The 18010-nt window shown below is 47.2% G+C and overlaps 1 protein-coding gene across 5 annotated transcripts in view; it reads right to left on the bottom strand.

Moving 5' to 3' along the window:
- The window catches only part of SRGAP2 (SLIT-ROBO Rho GTPase activating protein 2), a 106789-nt gene that overhangs the window by 13194 nt on the left and 75585 nt on the right, over positions 1–18010 (bottom strand). For all 5 annotated transcript variants that reach the window (XM_064635954.1, XM_064635958.1, XM_064635959.1 and 2 more), the window contains 8 exons: positions 16318–16345; positions 14512–14542; positions 13773–13833; positions 11387–11464; positions 9461–9595; positions 8066–8171; positions 7040–7264; positions 3403–3482 (listed from right to left, as the gene is read on the bottom strand). In XM_064635954.1, the coding sequence (XP_064492024.1) occupies positions 3403–3482; positions 7040–7264; positions 8066–8171; positions 9461–9595; positions 11387–11464; positions 13773–13833; positions 14512–14542; positions 16318–16345 (744 nt within the window). The remainder of the gene's footprint in view (positions 1–3402; positions 3483–7039; positions 7265–8065; positions 8172–9460; positions 9596–11386; positions 11465–13772; positions 13834–14511; positions 14543–16317; positions 16346–18010) is intronic.

Below are 18010 nucleotides of genomic sequence, written 5' to 3'. Positions count from 1 at the left end.
TCCAGCTGGGATGCTCCGTGTCCGCCGAGCACGGAGGGATCACGCCTGGAGCTGCCCAACGTGCTCCAAACCTGCCTGCAAAGCTCACAGAGGAGCTCCAGCCATGCCCTGTTTGCAACCAGCCACTAATCCAGGTCCCTGCAGGACTCTGATATTATACAGAGGGACAATAAGGGCATTTAGACACTCAGGAAGATCAATATGAAATTCATGCGGATTATTTTTAAGACTTTGAAATTTTGACACTGGTTGAGTCTAAATATATATTAAGCCAGCTCCCAATTCTAGGCAGGAATCAGGGGAATGGGGATGAGCTCAACCACACAGCCCCAGTGGACTTGCTTCATTACTTTAAAGAAGCTTTAGCACAGCCAAGCAGTCCATGGAAATTTGAGTTCTTTCCTGGAGAAAGAGATTTGTGCTTCCTCTTCCCGGACCAGGAAAGGTCCACTATTCCATACAGAGATCTCCCCTGCATCACAGGAAGCTTCTACAGTGCAAGAGCCAGACAAATAACACTGGAAGGCCAAACATGAGCCACAGCTTTTGCAGTTATTCCTTGGGAGAGCAGATGCTCAAGAACTGGGTCTCCATGTCTGTTCACAGGCAGGCAAGGCTTGATAAAATAAATGGTGAATATGTGGCTGAAGCTCATCAACCAAGCTGAGGGAGCAGAGCAGAAGCATCTCATCCCAAAAAGCCCCACCAGCATCTGAGTTACCCAGCACAAAGTGACCAAGAGCTGAGGGCAAATGGCAACAAGATCAGTCAGATCCACCCCCCAACAATAATTCCTCCATTGCTAAACCCAACAGCTCAGAATTCTCTCAACCACACATTTCAGGTAAGCCTGTGGGTCAGCCTCACACAAAATCCCATTATCAGCCCTCAGCAAGCAGGCAGGGATTTGGAAGGGTGGGAAAAGCCTGGCCCAGCTCTCAACTGCCCAAAGCACGTGGTGAGCCCTGTTTGGCTCCTTCTTTCCTCTTGCTTGTTTTGCCTCTGGAGCCAGTTTCTTCCTAACACTAAAACCCCCAATTATGCTGCTTTCTGGTGTCCCCCTGCATTTAGAAAAGGGATGGGAGTGTGGTTTGGTACATTCCATCTGTTTCATTAGGAAGTGTTTATTGTTCCAGATGAGAGCGGCACTCAGGTTTCTTATGTTTCCAATTTGCTTTTTAGGACTCTGGCTCTTCTCCAGAGAACTGATTTTAGACTTTAATTTCCAGTAGCTTTTTTCCTACTACACTTTCAGACAAGAAAGCTGCATGAATAAAGAGCAATAAGGCTAAGCCAAACAATTCCCCCTGCCAGGCTGAGAGCCTGGGCAGGAAAGCAGCACATTCAAATGTTTCCACTCATATGTGTAATTTAACAAACGTATAATCTGCTTGTTTTTCAGCATTTCTGACCTCTTATACCTGTCTCAAACCAGAGTGTCCTCTCACTTGTACAGTGAGGCTGCAGAACAGCTTGGATGCTCTTCAAAACACGACCTCTTTCCCCCCACCCCAAAATTCCTTCCTTCAGTGAGGGTGGCTGGGATGACAGCTTTGCTTTGGGAAGATTAGTGCCAGGCTCACAAAAGAGCTTAAGAAGCAAGTGCTAAAGAATCTAAAGACTGAAGGAGGGAGAAAAACCCAGGAACACCCATCCCAGAGTCCTGGTGCTGTACCTGCACTGCTGACAGGTATGAGCAAGGTGTGACTCTGCACAGCTCAGACCCTGCAGCTCCCTCAAAGAGATACAGCCCCAGCTCCCTCCTCTGCTTCAGTGCCAAAGGCTCCCTCCCAAATGCTTCCTATGGAATATTCCATGTAGGATGCAGAACTCCATCCAAAACACCTCCCAGTTTTACCTTGCTCGGGGGCCCCACGCGATCGAGTTCCAGAGGCTGCAGAACAGTGTCCTTCTCTCATCTCTAACTGCTCATTTCTCACTATTGTCCCCCCTTCAGTCACAGAAGAGACCTAAAAATCCCCTCCAGAAACAGCCTCAGTGCCCACCCCAGTGTGGGAGCCTGCAGGCTTTAGTCCCAGGCTGTATGCAGATGTGGGATGAGTTGGCCTGTCCTTCCTCACAGCTATTAAATTGCTCTTTCTTAGATACAAACTCCAAAAGGACACATTTTCATGCATTTTTAAGAGCTAACACTTGTCAGACAGAACACTCTGTTCAAGACAGAGAGCGAGCTCATGTTTCATTCCCACAGGCTTTGTGCTCCCTCCCAACAACCCTGGTGAGGAATCACTGTGCCAGTGCTTGACCATGCTGAGGGAGAACTGATTTCCCAGCATTTCTAAACATCCTTTACTTCACCACTGGGGTGTGAACACCAGAGAATCCCAGGATCACTTAGGCTGGAAAAGACCTTTAAGATCACTGAGCCATGAAACCAGTGGGAGCCCAGGGATGCCTTGGGAAGGGTTTGTTGGGTAACTGCTGAAGCAGAGAGGCAGCACAGGAGCACCTGGCAGGGCTGCTGAGCAAATTCCTGACCAGCTCAAAAAAGGATGACACCTGATTTTAAGGGAATGGTAACTATTTCCCACCTTTACAACTGAGGTCACAAGTAAAACCATCACAGAACTCGCACAGACAACTGCAAAGGGTCTAAATGCAAGAACAAAATCATACTCTGTGCTGGTTGGGTCAGTCTGCTCTCCATGCTGCTCAGTATTCCAGGCATCATTGTTTCACACCAGTAATTTAATCTTTCCTCTGCTCTGGATGGTGCTCACAGGATGTTCCCTGTCACAGGAGGAGGCTTGGGAAGAATCAACAACAGACACTCAAAACTGCAGTGTCACCTTCTCCTTAGGAAATACTGGGAAATTCTCTCCTCTTTTCACTGTTCAGACCAGAAATGTCACAGAGGTCCCCAAGGAAACCCAAAAATTATCAATGAGAGAGGCCTTCAGGACTCCCCACCCTAAAACCTGGCTGTGAGTGGAAGACAAACAGGTTTTGACTTTGTTTTGCTCCCTTCCTTACAGCAGAACCATTGGGGCTCAGAGCACTCAGAACCCCCTGCCAGAGCTCCCAAAAGGGGAAATGCCTGGTACAGGCAGAGGGAGTGGGAGAGCATGATGGAACACATCCAGCCTTTGGCTCTGTGCTTCCACCTTGACTTCCAAATCCAAGCCTGGAGTGTGCCCAGGCCTTCTGCTAAGAAGAAGGGATGCTTTCAAAACACTCAGGTAACTTCTACAGCTCCCTGTCCATCCTACACCTTTTTACTTCTTGGCACCAAATGCTGCCAATGTGATGTTTCGAGCGACTGTTCTGATTCAAACTCCACTTTGGAGCTAACTTTAAACTTCAATTCCAAGGCACTTCCCTCCCTGCCTCCCCCAGGGCTGGCTGCACCAGTTATCCCAGCAGCTCAGAGGCTTTGCATACCATCATCACTGGTGTGGTGCTCGGCCGTGACGTCCTGCACCGAGTCTTCTGTGGAGGCTCTCTCTCCATGGGGACTCTCACTGCAACAGAAGGAAACAGGGACAGTGCTTTAGACTGATGGAAACTGAGTTTCCTCATCACACCCATCAGATATAAGTGGGAACATCCACATGGGGAGCCAATCTTTAGGCTCCACTGCGATGCTCTGCAGTGCATCTGCACGTGCTGAAGTCAGTGTGTCTGAAAATCAAGCTGAATTCTTATTTGATCAACCAACCCAAACATCCAGGTTACCCTTCTCGTGTGCTGTCAGCAGTCCAACTTCAACTCTTACAACCTGGACCTCTGGAGATGCTGAGCAGTCAGGCAGCAGGGGCAAGCTGGGTCCAGCTCCTCTCTGCCATGCCAGGATTATTCCCTCAGCTCTGTTCTCCACTGCTCTAATTAGCTCATTAGATGGCTGATGAGAAAGCTGCCACTTCCTGGGGGAAATCATTTCTCAATTCATAATGATATTTCCAGGTCTGTGTTTGTCATCTCCCTCCATCCCTTTTATCACCATTTTAAATCGTTCCATTCATTTCACTGAACAACTCCCGTGGCCTGATTAATTGCCTGTAAATAAAGATTCCAGAGCACCTAAACCACCAAGAGGACTCATTTATGTTTGGCAAGAAGAAAAGCTTTGGAAGGATCAATAGACAACAAGTGGCAACCAAAGGTTATGTTTTTGTAAGAAGCTGCACGAGCAGTTCCCTCTGGACAGGAGCAGAAAGGAAGCTGGAAGAGGATCCATTGCCTCTCCCAAGCAGCTCTGTGGAGCTGCTGCCAGCTGGCAGCCCTGCCTGCCTGCCCTGCCTGCTCCTCTCAGGAGGAAAAAAAGGGATAAAAAAAAATAGTGCTTGCTCTTCATCTTAGCAGACTCTGTTGCTAAAGAAAACTCGTTTGCTGCCCTCTCACAGTGTAACTCCTAAAAGGTGATTTTTAATTCTCCTCACACAGGAATAACTTCATCCCTCATTTTGGTCTTGCTGTGGTTAAAATAAGTGACTGTGGATGTGGAGTGCTCTCCCCTTGGCAATCCCCCTCCTGCACTCTTTTAAAAAGAGGAGAAAAACAGAAAAAGGAGAAGAGGTGAAGTGTTTGAGTAATTCTGGTGTCTCGTTATGCTTAATCCACAGGACACCAAGCTGTCCAACATCTCCTGAGCCAGCACCTCTGGAATCAACCTTTCCCATCCTTTGCAAAGCCTTTGTGCTACTTCATAAAGTTTAGAGAAGAATCTGCAGCCAAATGGAGGCCCCAGGAGGAAGGAAGGCAGCACTGAGGGCTAAGGTTTCACACAGACTCTGAAGTCATGTCGCACACAGCTCCAAACGCTGCACAAAGGCCACGTGCCTCCTCCTATCCATGCCTCCAGCAGCATTTTCCACCAAAAAAACCATCCTTACTGCTGACTCTAAGGTGAGAGCCCCGGGATGCTGCAGTGGGAAGCACTGGGTTTCACCCTGAGGGCTCCAAAAGTGAGAGCAATAAATGCTGGCAGAGGAACACTGTGAGAGTTGAGTCACTTGGGGCAGTGGAGGGGCAGCAACAATCTCTGCTCCCTGGGAGCAGGGACAGGACTTGGAGCTGTGCCAGGGCAGGGTCAGGTTGGATCTCAGGGAAAGGTTCTTCCCCCAGAGGGTGGTTGGCACTGACCAGGCTCCCCAGGGCAGTGGGCACAGCACCAAGGCTGCCAGAGCTCCAGGAGGGTTTGGACAACGCTCTCAGGGAGAGGGTGGGATTTTGGGGTGTCCTGTGCAGGGCCAGGAGTTGGACTGAATGATCCCTGTGGGTCCCTCCCAACTCAGGATATTCCATGATTCATCCACACTCTATCTCCTTCCCTGCCATTCCCACGGCCTCACTTGTGGGTCTCCTGGACTCTCCCTGAGCAGTCTCAGACAGACAGACAGACAGACAGACGCATCACGGCCCAGGCCTGACTCACAGGCAGGATTTCAAAGCTGATGACGAACTCTGAACCTTGCCCTACCCTGCTCTGCCCAGGGGAAGCTGCTCCACAGCTCTGCCAACTCCAGGCGAGGGTGCAGGTCTGGAGCCCAGAGCAGGGGCCGTGGTGCTGAGCCCCAGCAACTCCACACCAAAACACCTCCTGGGAGCTCCCAGAGGGCTTGACCCATGAAGTGGCACCAGGATATCCCAGCTACAGCAGGAATCAGCTGAACCCCAAGGATTCTCTCTGCTGCCTGCACGGTGAGGAGCCCACGGGCAACAACGAACAACTCTGGAAATACCAGGACTATGAGAAAGCTGGAATGGGAACCAGATGCTTCTTCCTGGCTTCCAGCAGCCTCCCCTGCTTGCTTCTCCCCTTTCTCTGCTTAACAGGGTCCCAGGTCAGGGTGCTTAGGAAGGGCAAGGAAGGAAAACCAAAGCTGATATCACCTTCCAGGCCATTGTGTCTCCCCCACACTCCTGTGCAGTGACACCCAAACTGAGGGTATTCAACACTGCACAGTTTTATTCCCTCCTGTCAAAGTTGATGTCTTTCCTCAAGGTCATAAACAGTACTAAGTTGGGCTGTTTTTTTTTCCCCTCCCTTACAATTCTTTCACATGTAACATCAGCTAAAAGCATCAGAGCGAAGGGTAAAATTAAAGAGAATTTCCAAAAGGTTTTGGCAAGTCTTCTGCACACAGCAGTTAGTTGAGAGGAGCCTCTCCTTGCCACACGTACAAGGAGTGAGCTGATAGCTACAGCTACTCTGAAACAAGCCAGGGGAACAAGGCTTGCTCTGTCACCACAGTGACTTCATTAAAAAAAACGTATTTATTTTAGCACATGAAAATAATCATTTGCATTCCTGGGGCATCGAAGGAGAGAAGGAGCCGGGGTGGGGGGGGGGGGGGAGAAGCAGGACACAATTTAACATTCCTCATCTTCAGAGGGAGAGATCAGCTTGGCCAGTAGGAAAGAAAACACCTCCTTTCCTTCCCCCACTCCCCAACCTTCCACCCCAGATGACAGGAGCCGCTCTGCCTGAATTGCTTCCAGATGTGGCTGCAGCCTGAGCGCGGCCGGGCCTCTGGAGCTCTTGGGCTGCATGGAAATGGGGATTTTGCATTCCTGCCTCTCTCCTCCCCCACCAAGCCCTGAAAATTATACCAGTGCCACAGCCTTCGAGGTTCAGCTGCCAGTGACCCCTGGGTCTGCAGCAAAGGCAGAAAGGAAAGGCAAAAGCAGGAGGGGAAAAAAAAAAAAGAAAAAGGAAGGGGGAAAAAAAAAAAAGAAAAAGGAAGGGGGAAAAAACCCAAACAACAACTAAAAAAGAGATTGATTTTGGCAGCTACCAAACCAGAATAGCCAAGAAAATCCCTACACAACCTTGCTCTTCAAGATAAGTGAGCTGGGTTTGACAACTGAATAGCTACTTTATACCAGCTTATTTCTTTTGAGTCGATGGCTCTCCAGAGATACCAGAGCCATCTTCTCTTCCATAAAACAGATTTTTGAAAGGCTGGGCCAGATGCTCCAATCCTGAATTAGACAAGGCAGAACTCATGACTGTAACATGTTAATCCACAGATAAACATCCACCCATTCATCTCCTCCTCAGTGGTACCCATCATACCAGTAATCCTCTGTGCTTCCACCTCTGCTATAGACTGGACCCTCCAGCTCCCTTGGGCCTGGGAAGATGTTCTCATGTTGGATGATGATGGTTTTGATCAATTCATTGACATGAGCCTGGCAAGAGACTTGGTCGTGACCTTCAGGCACCGACATCAGCGTTGGCCCAAAGCAGATGGCTAAATTGTAGGGATCCATCATGTTTTCTTCACTGAACTGAGATAAACTGCAAAAGAAAACACAAGTGGGAAGGAGGGTGAACAGCAGAAAACATCATCATCATCATCATCATCCTCCTCTGCTGCAGAACACACAGCTGAGCTCAGAAGGTTTGCTTTGGGCTTTCTGCTCTCTAAAGCTGATGAGCTTTAGCTGATTCAGGGACATGAATGCCCTGGATCCAGGTAAAAAATGAGATACTGATGGCATTTACAGAGAAATTAAATAGAAACCACAAGGGAGCTTGAAAGCTCAAGACTATGTGAAAAGGACTGAGTGCTGACTTTATAAGGGCAGCACATTAATCTCTGTCTTTATTCCTTTATTATTGCTGTTCTGAGCCCCAACACTCAATACCAGAGCTACAGATCCCCTCTGCCATGGATGTAAATGGAAGGAGAGTAGGTTCAGATTGGATATTGGGAAGAAATTGTTCCCTGGGAGGGTGGGGAGGCCCTGGCACAGGTTGCCCAGAGAAGCTGTGGCTGCCCCATCCCTGGAAGTGTCCAAGACCAAGGTTGGACAGGGCTTGGAGCAACCTGGGCTAGTGGAAGGTGTCCCTGCCTGTGGCTTTAAGGTCCCCTCCAACCCAAACCATTCTGTCACTCCATGATCTTGAGTCCCCACCCCTGGAGGGATTTAAAAGCCATGGGGATGGGGCCCTTGGGGACACGGGTCAGTGACGGCCTTGGCAGTGCCAAGGGGGAATGGTTGGACTCCACAACCTTTAAGGTCTTCTCCAACCTCAATGGTTCTGTGTTTACAGCAGGTCCTGCAGCAGAGCCCTGGTGCTCCCAAGGACACTCACTGATTGAGGAATGCAAAGAGGTATCTCATCACAATCAGGGTGGTCTTCGGCAGGTTCAGCAGCACCTTCCGGACGTGCAGGGCTCTCTCCTGTAAATTATCCATTGCTGAAAGGAAGAAAGAGCACCAGAGTCATCATCCCACCAAACCCACCACCTGCCACTGGGTCCAGAGCACTGTGATGGCTCCCTTGGGCAGCAGAGCAGCAGCAGGAGGAAGGAATTTTGCCCATTTTTCGGGATGCTCCAGCGCTGCCTGGCACGGGAACGCAAAGGCTGCAGAACCTGCTGGCAAAGCCTTTGACAGTGAAGGTCCCTGAACACGTGAAACTTCACTGCAAGTTCCTTCCCAGCGTGGGAGCTCTGGATGTCATCTGTTCCAATAGTTCTGGCACAAAGGCTCCTTCAAGTCTTTGCTTTAGAAAGGTGGGTGTTTAAAAAAGAAACTGTGTAACGCTCAGAAGGAAAATTAACATAGTTAAAGGGTGAGGCAAAAGGCTCTGTGTGCAGCAGCCTGCTGAGAAATAAGTGGGCAGCATAAATCATCTGAGAAGGGAGAAGTTATTTGGAAGCGGGTTTTACTTTTCCCCCCATAATGTGAATTCAACTCTGCAAATGCATTTCTCAGGAGCAGAGAACCACGAGCAAAATCAGCAGCAGTTATCTTCTGCTCCACTTCAAAGGCTGCCACCACAAGGGCCATTCCTCTGCTTGGACAATAGAATCATTCTTCAATTTTCTGGAGGACGTGGCAAGGGCCAGGCTGCTTCAGATGAGGTTGTTTCACACAGGAAAAACCACAAACAACTCTCTGCCTACCAGAAGCACCTTTAGAAACCACCAAGGATGTTAAAAGCTCGGCTGTGGCCGCCCTGATGATTGATATTCTCTAACAGGAGTCAGAAGATGGTCCCTCGTGGTTACGAAGCTAAAAGGAATATAAGTGGTACCTTGTCAGCTAAGGAGAGCACACAGAGCATGGCAGCACATCCAGGGAAAGCAGACAAGGCTGCTGGTGATCCCTGCCTCTGACAGGGCCCTTCTGACATCTCCTGGGGACACGTCTCAGAGATCATTTTACAGGAGTGAAGCTTTTTGCTTTATTCTGTTTCAAAAGAATCCCGTCACAAAGCCACTGCCTCACAAAAATCCATCACACAGACCTTCAAATCTGCTCATTTCCATCTCCTTGTTCATTCAGATCAGAGCAAGGATGGCTGTGACCAGGTAACTGCCCAGGCTGCCTAACAGAGGATGCCAGTGCCACACAAGCCCAACCAAAGTAACCACAAAACCCTTATTCTGGAATCAGGAAAAAAAAAGGGGAAGGGAAGAAAGAAAAGTGGGATATCAGAAAAAAATCAGCCCTATTTCTTTTCAGCTCTTCATATACTTACTGACACAGGCAATCAGATCATGAAAGATATCCTTGGGGAAGAGTGGGTGCTCCAGCCCTCGAAAATAGAGTTTCAGGACTCCTGCTATTGAATCCATGTCGTGGTCATTCTGGTCCCCAGCCAAGGGATCTTCCCCTTCGTGACAAGCAAAGAAAAGTAGGCAAGAAAAAAAAAATCAGAATACTGGAGAAAAGCATCAGAATACTGGAAGGATGCACCTCTGCAGGAGAAAAGGATTTATGTTAATCCCACCTACAACCAGAGTGAGGCAGAGAGGTGGGAGGCTCTGACAGCAATCCCAGGAGACCTGGGGCAGCTTCTCTCAGCCAGATTTCAGTGTGGCACCAGAGGTCCTGGAGCAATAGTGACACTCCAGGGATTTTGGAAGGGTGGGAACATCACAGACCCACCAGGGAGGTGAAATGTTCCACGAGGCAAACTCCCAGCTGCAGCTCAGGTGGATGCAGGGGATGCACAAGAAGCATCCCAGCCCTGGCTCAGCAGGATGCAGATGTGGGGAACTGGGGTGGGAACATTTCTGGGATAATTTGTTGCTGCAGAGATGCCACAGTTTGTCTGTATTACCAAAGGAAAGATGCCCACTTAAGGAGTTGTCCCCTAGGGAAAACTCCCTATCAGACATAATTAGATTTAATGATGGGGCAATCCTCAAATTGAAGCTATATATATCCATTATGTGACTGAAATTACCAAAGCTTGCCTATTATCTTAATAACACACGGGATAATAAATGGGCCACTCCAAACTGGAGCATTATCCCTGATATTAACTGCCACCAAGGGCTCTGGATGAAGTAATAAAATGCAGGAATCTTATTGTTAACTTTGGCAGTTCTGTATATCATTGGCTTTACAGAGACAAGTGAGAGGAACTAAAAAAAAAAATAAATCCCCTTTTTACTTCTGCATGTCAGTGCTGGAACAAGTGGTTATTTGGTTATTTTCCCAAGCTGACTGGTATTTCCTTATATAAAAAAGGGTCTGATTTTGATATCAAGCCTTTTCCTTGCTATGACACACATTTCTGCTTCCTCTGTTCTCGAGGATTTTAATCCATGGAGGTGAGGGCAGGTGACATCACACACCACATTTCACAAATGTTGTTCACTGAACATCTCTCTTCCCAAAAGCAGAATAAACTTGCAACGCTTAATTAATTACTGCTTGTCTCTTCCACCAGCAAGCACAGGAACACACTGACTCTGTTCTTTCAGAGTGATGCATTCGGGGGATTAACACAAGGCCTGTTGTTCCCAGTGACCCAGGCAGGACTGGGGAGATGAGCTGCAGGAACTGCCTGAAAAGCAGCTCTTCTGAACCTGCTCTGCCAGGGAGAACAGCCCAGCAAGGAGCTGATGAGTCAGGAGGCTCCCAACTGCTCTCTGCCTTTGTAAGGAATGGCTCTTTCCCACAGAAAATCGAATCTATTAAAAGCGATTTCAAATTAACGGCGCCTCGAAATTTATTCTCTCCCTCGCTGATATTTAAAATAAATGTGGCCAAGCTGTGCCTCAACAACGTGGAAAACACAAAATTTCATCCTCTAGCAGCCAATCTGTTCACAAAGGGCTGGGGGGAGAGGGGAGGAAATTGCAGTTACACCTAATAATGAAATTCTCCTCGTCCTTTAGTGTTACAAACGATCAATAAGCTATCAGACATGAGAGAAGATTGAATTCAGAATATTTATTATACAGACACTCTACAAGGTACAAAGCATAAAACCAAACAACTGAGAATTCAAGGTTAATGAGCGCTAGGGAAGCGTTTGGGAGACTCACTTCGAAAATACAAAAATCAAAGGGATAAAAGAGAGCAAGTCACATTCAAAACAGGCCATTTCAGGGCATTCAAACAAATTTAAACAAACATACATTTGGCAATAGTTTCTGAGATACTTCCTTACCTCTCTCAAATGCATTTTTTATGTCGTTCACTTCAACTTGTGACCCAGACACCCGGAATATTCCTTCATGCTGCAAACCTGTAAGACAGCGAGAGATGCTGATAACAACAAGATAAGATAGATTAGACAAGGTGGCACCTTCAGCAGCTACAGCTCATACAATAAAGGAAAGATAAGAACACAGGCAGAAGGATGCTGATTTAAAGCCACTTCTCTCTTCTGTCCAGGCATGTACAGAATATGTAAAACCAGAACTCAGCACAGACAGTAAATATTAACCCTTCTTCCTAAACCACCACAGTAACTGGGCTATAACAACCATGTTATCTTTTATCCTGGGGGGATCCCCAAAGGATTTTACAACCCAGAGAAAGTCATAAACTAATGGTGTATCAGCCAGGAGTAAAATATGGCCAATGCCAGGAGCACGATGTTTATTTTGCAGGAGCGATTCCGCCGAGGCCCGGAGCAAATCAGCCACTTGAAATGGAAGCATTTAATTACTCCCAGCACAACCCACGGGCTTAGGACAGGCTTAAAGACATTCCTGCTAAAAAGTGAGCATTAGGAATGTCATTATTTTGTCAAGTAGATGGGATATTCCAATACACTCCCATCAAAAGAGTTTTGTTGGTACGTGTAAGGCGAGCAACAACTGCCACAAATCAACTCATGAGCAAGGGAAAGCAGCTCTCATTCCCTCCAGCCTTTCCACTGTGGACTTTCTGAAACCAGGAATGCTGTAATGTCTTTGTTTTACTTATAACAGAATCATGGAATACCCTGAGCTGGAAGGGACCTACAGGGATCATCCAGTCCAGCTCCTGGCCCTGCACAGGACACCCCAAAATCCCACCCTGTGCCTGAGAGCGTTGCCCAAACATTCCTTGAGCTGTGGCAGCCTTGGGGCTGTGCCCACTGCCCTGGGGAGCCTGTTCAGTGTCCAAACACCCTTTGGGGAAAGAAGAACCTTTTCCTGAGATCCAACATAACCCTGTCCTGACACAGCTCCAGCCCTTCCCTGGGTCCTGGCCCTGCTCCCAGGGAGCAGAGATTGGAGCTACCCCTCATGAGGAGCTGCAACCCCTGATGAGTCTCCCCTCAGTCTCCTCTTCTCCAGCTGAACAAGCCAAGGGACCTCAGCCACTCCTCCCATGGCCCCTCCAGACCCTTTCCCATCACACATATCCATAATAATGGCCATCAATAATAAACTCTCCTGGATGCACCTGTGGCCTCTCCCTCCCCACCCTCCGAGGGGTTTTATCCCATTGCAGCGTGTGCCTCACCACAGCTACAGAGGGAAGAAACAATTCCCAGCGTGGAGAGAAAAAAAAAAGAATGAAAACCACGTTCATCCCACACCTACACAGCCAAACACTTGGAAATGTCAGGCCACCTCCAACAAATCCATCCCTGCGTGTGAGTGCGTCAGTTCTGCTGCCTCACGTGGCTTTGCTGTGTAAAACACATTCCTTCTAATTCCAAACTCTGCCTCACACCATGGCCTGACATTCTGTGCAGGAATCCATCGAGTCTCTTGGAAAATCCAAGCTAACCCAGCAATATGAGTCTGAGAAGTGTCATCTCCCTGATTTATCCTGCCTCAGTTCCCCCTGCGACGTGGTTTCAATGATTTTTTTTCCACCAAATATCCAGGTATGGCCTTAAAGAAGGATTACAGCACCTGGGATGATCTTCCAAGTGATGATGAGAATGGGACTCTAGATTATAGTTTCTAAAATGGTGATGAAACAAGGGAAAACTGAAACAGGACCTGCTACCCGGCCCTGCATCTTGGGTAATGAAGATAAATTCAACCCCTTTCTACATCTGTTAATTAACAGCTGTTCCACACACTACTAACAAATGATATCAATTAAAAATGAAAACAAATTACAAGAAATGTATAGCATTCAAGGCTGTGAAGTTAACCTTCAAAACAGGCATAAATCATCTCGCTGTGGCAGTAAGTGGGCAATTAATTCCCCACTTGACCTCCTACATTCAAATACTCAGAGTATTCCTCCCCCTCTGGGAAGGGGATGGTTGTTGTTGGTGAAGGCCACACTTCAGGGCTCAAAGGGAGGTGAGTGGAGGTGAGGAATGAGTGGTATCTATGGATGGGAACCTTGTTTTGTAAGGAATAAAGGGATATTGTGGGAAGAACAACATTTGCAAGGTCAGTTATTTAGAGAAGTGATTATACACATAATAACCAGCAATGCAGCCAGAAAGTCAGAGCCATTTTCCTCATGTTGCAATCTCTGGGATTGCTCTGCACCAGCAGCACGTCCTGAGCTGCTCTGAACATTTTTTATAAGGCTTCTACATCATTTCATTTTATAGGAATGTCCCAGGACACCTTCAGTCCCCCCAAACTCACCATGCCTGCTGATGAATCGGATGCAGCTCTCCACAACCAAGGGAATGGCTTGGGAGGAATCCTGCCCAAAGAGACATTTAAAGAGCAGTCAGAATGTAGAGATGGTAAAAGTGAAGAGGGGGGAAAAAAAAAAGAATAATAAATAAGAAAGGTTTGACTCTGCACACCAACACCACAACTGGCTCTCTTATATAATAATTTCCAAGATCCTAAAAACTACAAATTAGCACCCCAAGACAGGCTGTGTGAACTGAAATGCCAAGCCAAATTTGAACTTCACAGTATCAAGGAGAGATAATTCTGAGTTTTGCCTGTCTCAGAGAAACACATTTGAGCTCACTGGGTACCAAAAAGCAACAGATTATCCCCACAGCCAGGGACACAAAGCCTGCCCCTGTAAGTCTTTATTACATAAAGGCACAACAAGTGAGCAGTTACAGGTTTAATGGCATTGCAGTGGGATTCCAGGGAAAATAAAGGGAATGGGGACAAAGAGAGGGCTGTCCAAACAGCTCAGGGCTGTTTGGTGGTTTTGGTTCCAGAATGGGGAGTAAAATTAATTTCATATTTTATCAGGGAAAATGAACGAGGCTTGGAGTGATTTCAGCCACTGAACGAGCAGACACCACTTGGACAAGGCTGAAAAGGTCCATGGAAGAGAAGGAGGGACGAAAACATTTATTTTCCACCAACACCCCCCCCCCAGCCCTGCTTCGTTAGTGAAGGAAACCTTAATTACCTGCTTCCTCACGGTGGAGCTGCGCCTGCCACTGATGGGGCAGAACCAGCCAGGGGGGTGCAGGAGGGAAAAACAGAACACAAGAGTCAGGACAATCAGAACACAAGAGTCAGGAAAATCCCCCCCATCACCAGCTCATTCCTTTCGCATTCCCAACCACCCGCCTCGGGGAGCAGGGAAGGAGCCAGATATCCAAGTCAATCACAATCACGAGGGTCTCCTTGGATTTATGGAACTCCAGGAAGATTTTAAGCGACTTTAAATCACTAAAAAAACCCGAAACAGCCGCCAGGGAGCTCCGACAAAAGATTGCCCCTGACGTTTTAATTCCGACCCCGCGGAATTCTGCGGCACGAGAGCTCCTCGGAGAAGATGAAGTTTGATATAAATTGCACTGAGCTGCTCCCTGGAAGAGCAGGTGGGAGCAGCCTGGTTCCCACTGTGCTTTTAACAGCTGCCACTGAGGAGTCTTTATCGCAGTTTTGATAAGATTTCAAATAAATAAATAACACGAAGCCCCTCCGACACCAGCACGCACCAGCCAGGCTGAGCTTCTTCTGTCTGCTCTCATTTATTGATGTTGGGGGACATTAATGGTAGGAAAAAAAAGGGGAAAAAGCCTTGCTTTGCCAGGATTTTCTCCCCCCTTCAAAATTTTTTACTGGGGTTTAAAATTCCTTTAGTTTCTTGTAAAAATGAAGCGAGAGAGATAATAGCAGAGAGGCCCTAATGGATCATTCCAGCCAATTCCCTGCCAGGGCAGATGGCTGTTGAATTATAAATAAGGGGATCAGAAGTGTGATTTTTAAAAGGACTGTACGATGTGTTAATTTGGGGGGAAATTCCTTCTATAAAAGAATCAAAAACACCAAACGAAAAATAAAAAATAAAAAAAATAAAAATCAGATTCCACGGGCTGTCACAGACAACAAGGCCCATTTTAAACTATTAGCAGGACTGGTTCTTTGATATTTAAAATTGTTTCATGATGAATAATATTTTATTATTACAGATGTCAGGGTCTAATTAGGACCTGTCAGCTTTGCTTTGCTGTGAGGAATGTGAACAGTAGTAATGGCTCCACACTGGTAGTAATCACCTTCCTTTTGTTAACGAGGCAGGATGATGCACAGCCCCTGCTCCAGCTCCTCATGCCCAGCAGAGCCCCCTGAATCCATCAGTTTGGGGATGGAGATTTGTTATGTTTTACAAAAAGCCCATCAGGAGCTTGGTTATGGTTCTGCAATTGGTCCTAATTATAAATGAAAAGTTTATTCTCCACCATCTCTGTGCTGTTGGATTCAGCTCCATGGCACAGCAGAGTGTCAAGGGGATAAAGGGTTTCCCAATTTATGTTACTCAACTCCAGGCACCAACCATGTGGATAAACCCCTGAAGACTCCCTGGGCCCAACTCTCTTAAAGAAATAGGAATTTGGTTGTAAAAAATCTCAGTCTGAAAAATATTCTCTGGGTTCTCACAATTGTTCTGCACTAAATGCACCGGGGCAAGAAAAGGACTTTGCTTCTGTGTTGGCTCAATCCATGTCCCATCCCTGGAATTGTTCAAGGCTGGACAGGGCTTGGAGTAACCTGGGATAGTGGGAGGTGCCCCTGCCCATGGCAGGGCATGGAATGAGAGGAGCTTTAAGGTCCCTTCCAACACAAACCATTCTGGGATTTGACTGTATGGTCCTAAATAAGTATAATTTTCTACCAGATACACATCCCGGGCTGGTCACTGATCTAGAATGACCAATTTGCATCAGATTTTCCTTAAAAATCTAATTCCCTGAGCCACACCTACCTGGCTAGGGCACAGTCAGTCCGCTGACCTGTCAGGAAGACAAAGAAACCCAGCATTAGGAGAGAGGAGTGGGAAAATGCTTTCAACACCTCTGTAAAGCCACTTTGGGAAGGAGATGGAGGAGAGGAACCACTGGTGACAGAGGGAGCAGCTCTGGGAGCTGGACAGTGGCTGATCCCCCCCAGGGGTGGTGCTGGAGACACCACCAAAGCCCATCCCTGCTGGCACAGCTCCAGCCAGGAAACACAGCTGCCCAGAGACTCTGTCTCTGCAAAGGATTGTTCTTGAAAACCAGCTCCCTGTGCATTCTAATTGTTGATTTCTGCCAAAAAACTGGGCTTGTCAACCTCTCCCTCCCTCCCACTTCCCGGTGGGATTGGTGAGGCAAGAGATCCTGCTTTATAAAGCCCCTCAGGAAGACTGAAAACATTCCCAGATTTGTTAGTCCACAGACTGAACGTGCTGGCATTAAGCTATTTTGAGAGACAGACAGTTTAATGGTATTTTCCACAAACATTTATAAAAACATTCCATTAACTTGCACTGAGTTTGCAAGGAAGCAGCCAAGGCTCAGGACTTGCTAATGCAGCATCATCTAAAACATCACAACAAGGAGGAAAACGAGGATGTGCTGCTGGGAATTGCACAGGCCAGATCCTCTGCTGGTCTAGATTATCATCAGTGAAACCACACTGATTCCCAACAGTTGAAAATCCACCTTCCCTCCAGTTGTCTTCCTGCTCCTGGGGAGATGGAAGAACGAAGGAGGGAAACAGCTAATTGCTGATGGCTGACAATTAGCTGAACACATCTTGATAGCCACTTCTCTCTCCCCACTTAAAGCCAAAACAGTGCATAATTTACATGAAAATGTTATTCTGAAGCAGAATTTCCAGCCATCTGTCCCGTTTTCATCATAGAATATTCATATATATAGAAATTACACGGCTGTGGCAACATCAAGGGGCTCCTGCATTAGGGTGACAAATGTGTACAGTAGGCAGGGACATAATTACTTGGAGATAGGAAAACTGCTGCTATTTTTATTGCTGGAACTTGTCATCTTTAGATTAAGGCAATTTGCACGACGACTAATAAATGTCACCTGAGGATGGGGGTAAAGAAGAATAAAAATTACAACAAACCCCTGAATTTTCCAGGCACTGAAGACACGCAGCTGTAGGAACATTTTTTTTTCAGTAAAGCTTCTAAACGTGCTCTGGGGACGTGTGAAAGGGATTTTATTTGCCCATTTCCCAATTAAGTGACATTTTATGGGTAAGTCTAGGCACAGTCCCCAGTTTGTCCCATTAACCTGCTGATGTGGTTTTGGAAAAGAGATGCACCTCCCTTTCTCAGCTCCTTTTGATCTCACAGATGACAGAAGGAGCTCCCCCTGACACTTTTTGGGTCCCTTCACAGAGCCACTAAGAAAGTTCTGCTTTGCAAAGCAAATGAAGGGAACAGAAGCAGCCTTTAAATCTATGTAGCAAAACAGAAATCACATTTAATTTCCTCCCTTTTCCCCCCCAACACAGCTTGAGCTGGGTTCAGGGGGCAGGCAGGTTAAGAGGAAAGAAGTCTTGGAATGCAGAGGTCAGCTATGATCCAGGAATGTGATTAGTCACAGGGGCAGCAGGGGTGTCCCTTGGAGATATTTAGAGGCAGAAAAAAAATACCCTAAGGACACAGA

Source organism: Pseudopipra pipra, chromosome 25 (genome assembly GCF_036250125.1).
Source record: "Pseudopipra pipra isolate bDixPip1 chromosome 25, bDixPip1.hap1, whole genome shotgun sequence".
NCBI classification, from domain to species: Eukaryota; Metazoa; Chordata; class Aves; order Passeriformes; family Pipridae; genus Pseudopipra; species Pseudopipra pipra.
The sequence above is the reverse complement of the archived record's forward strand: the minus strand, read 5'-3'. Positions and strand labels throughout refer to the sequence as shown.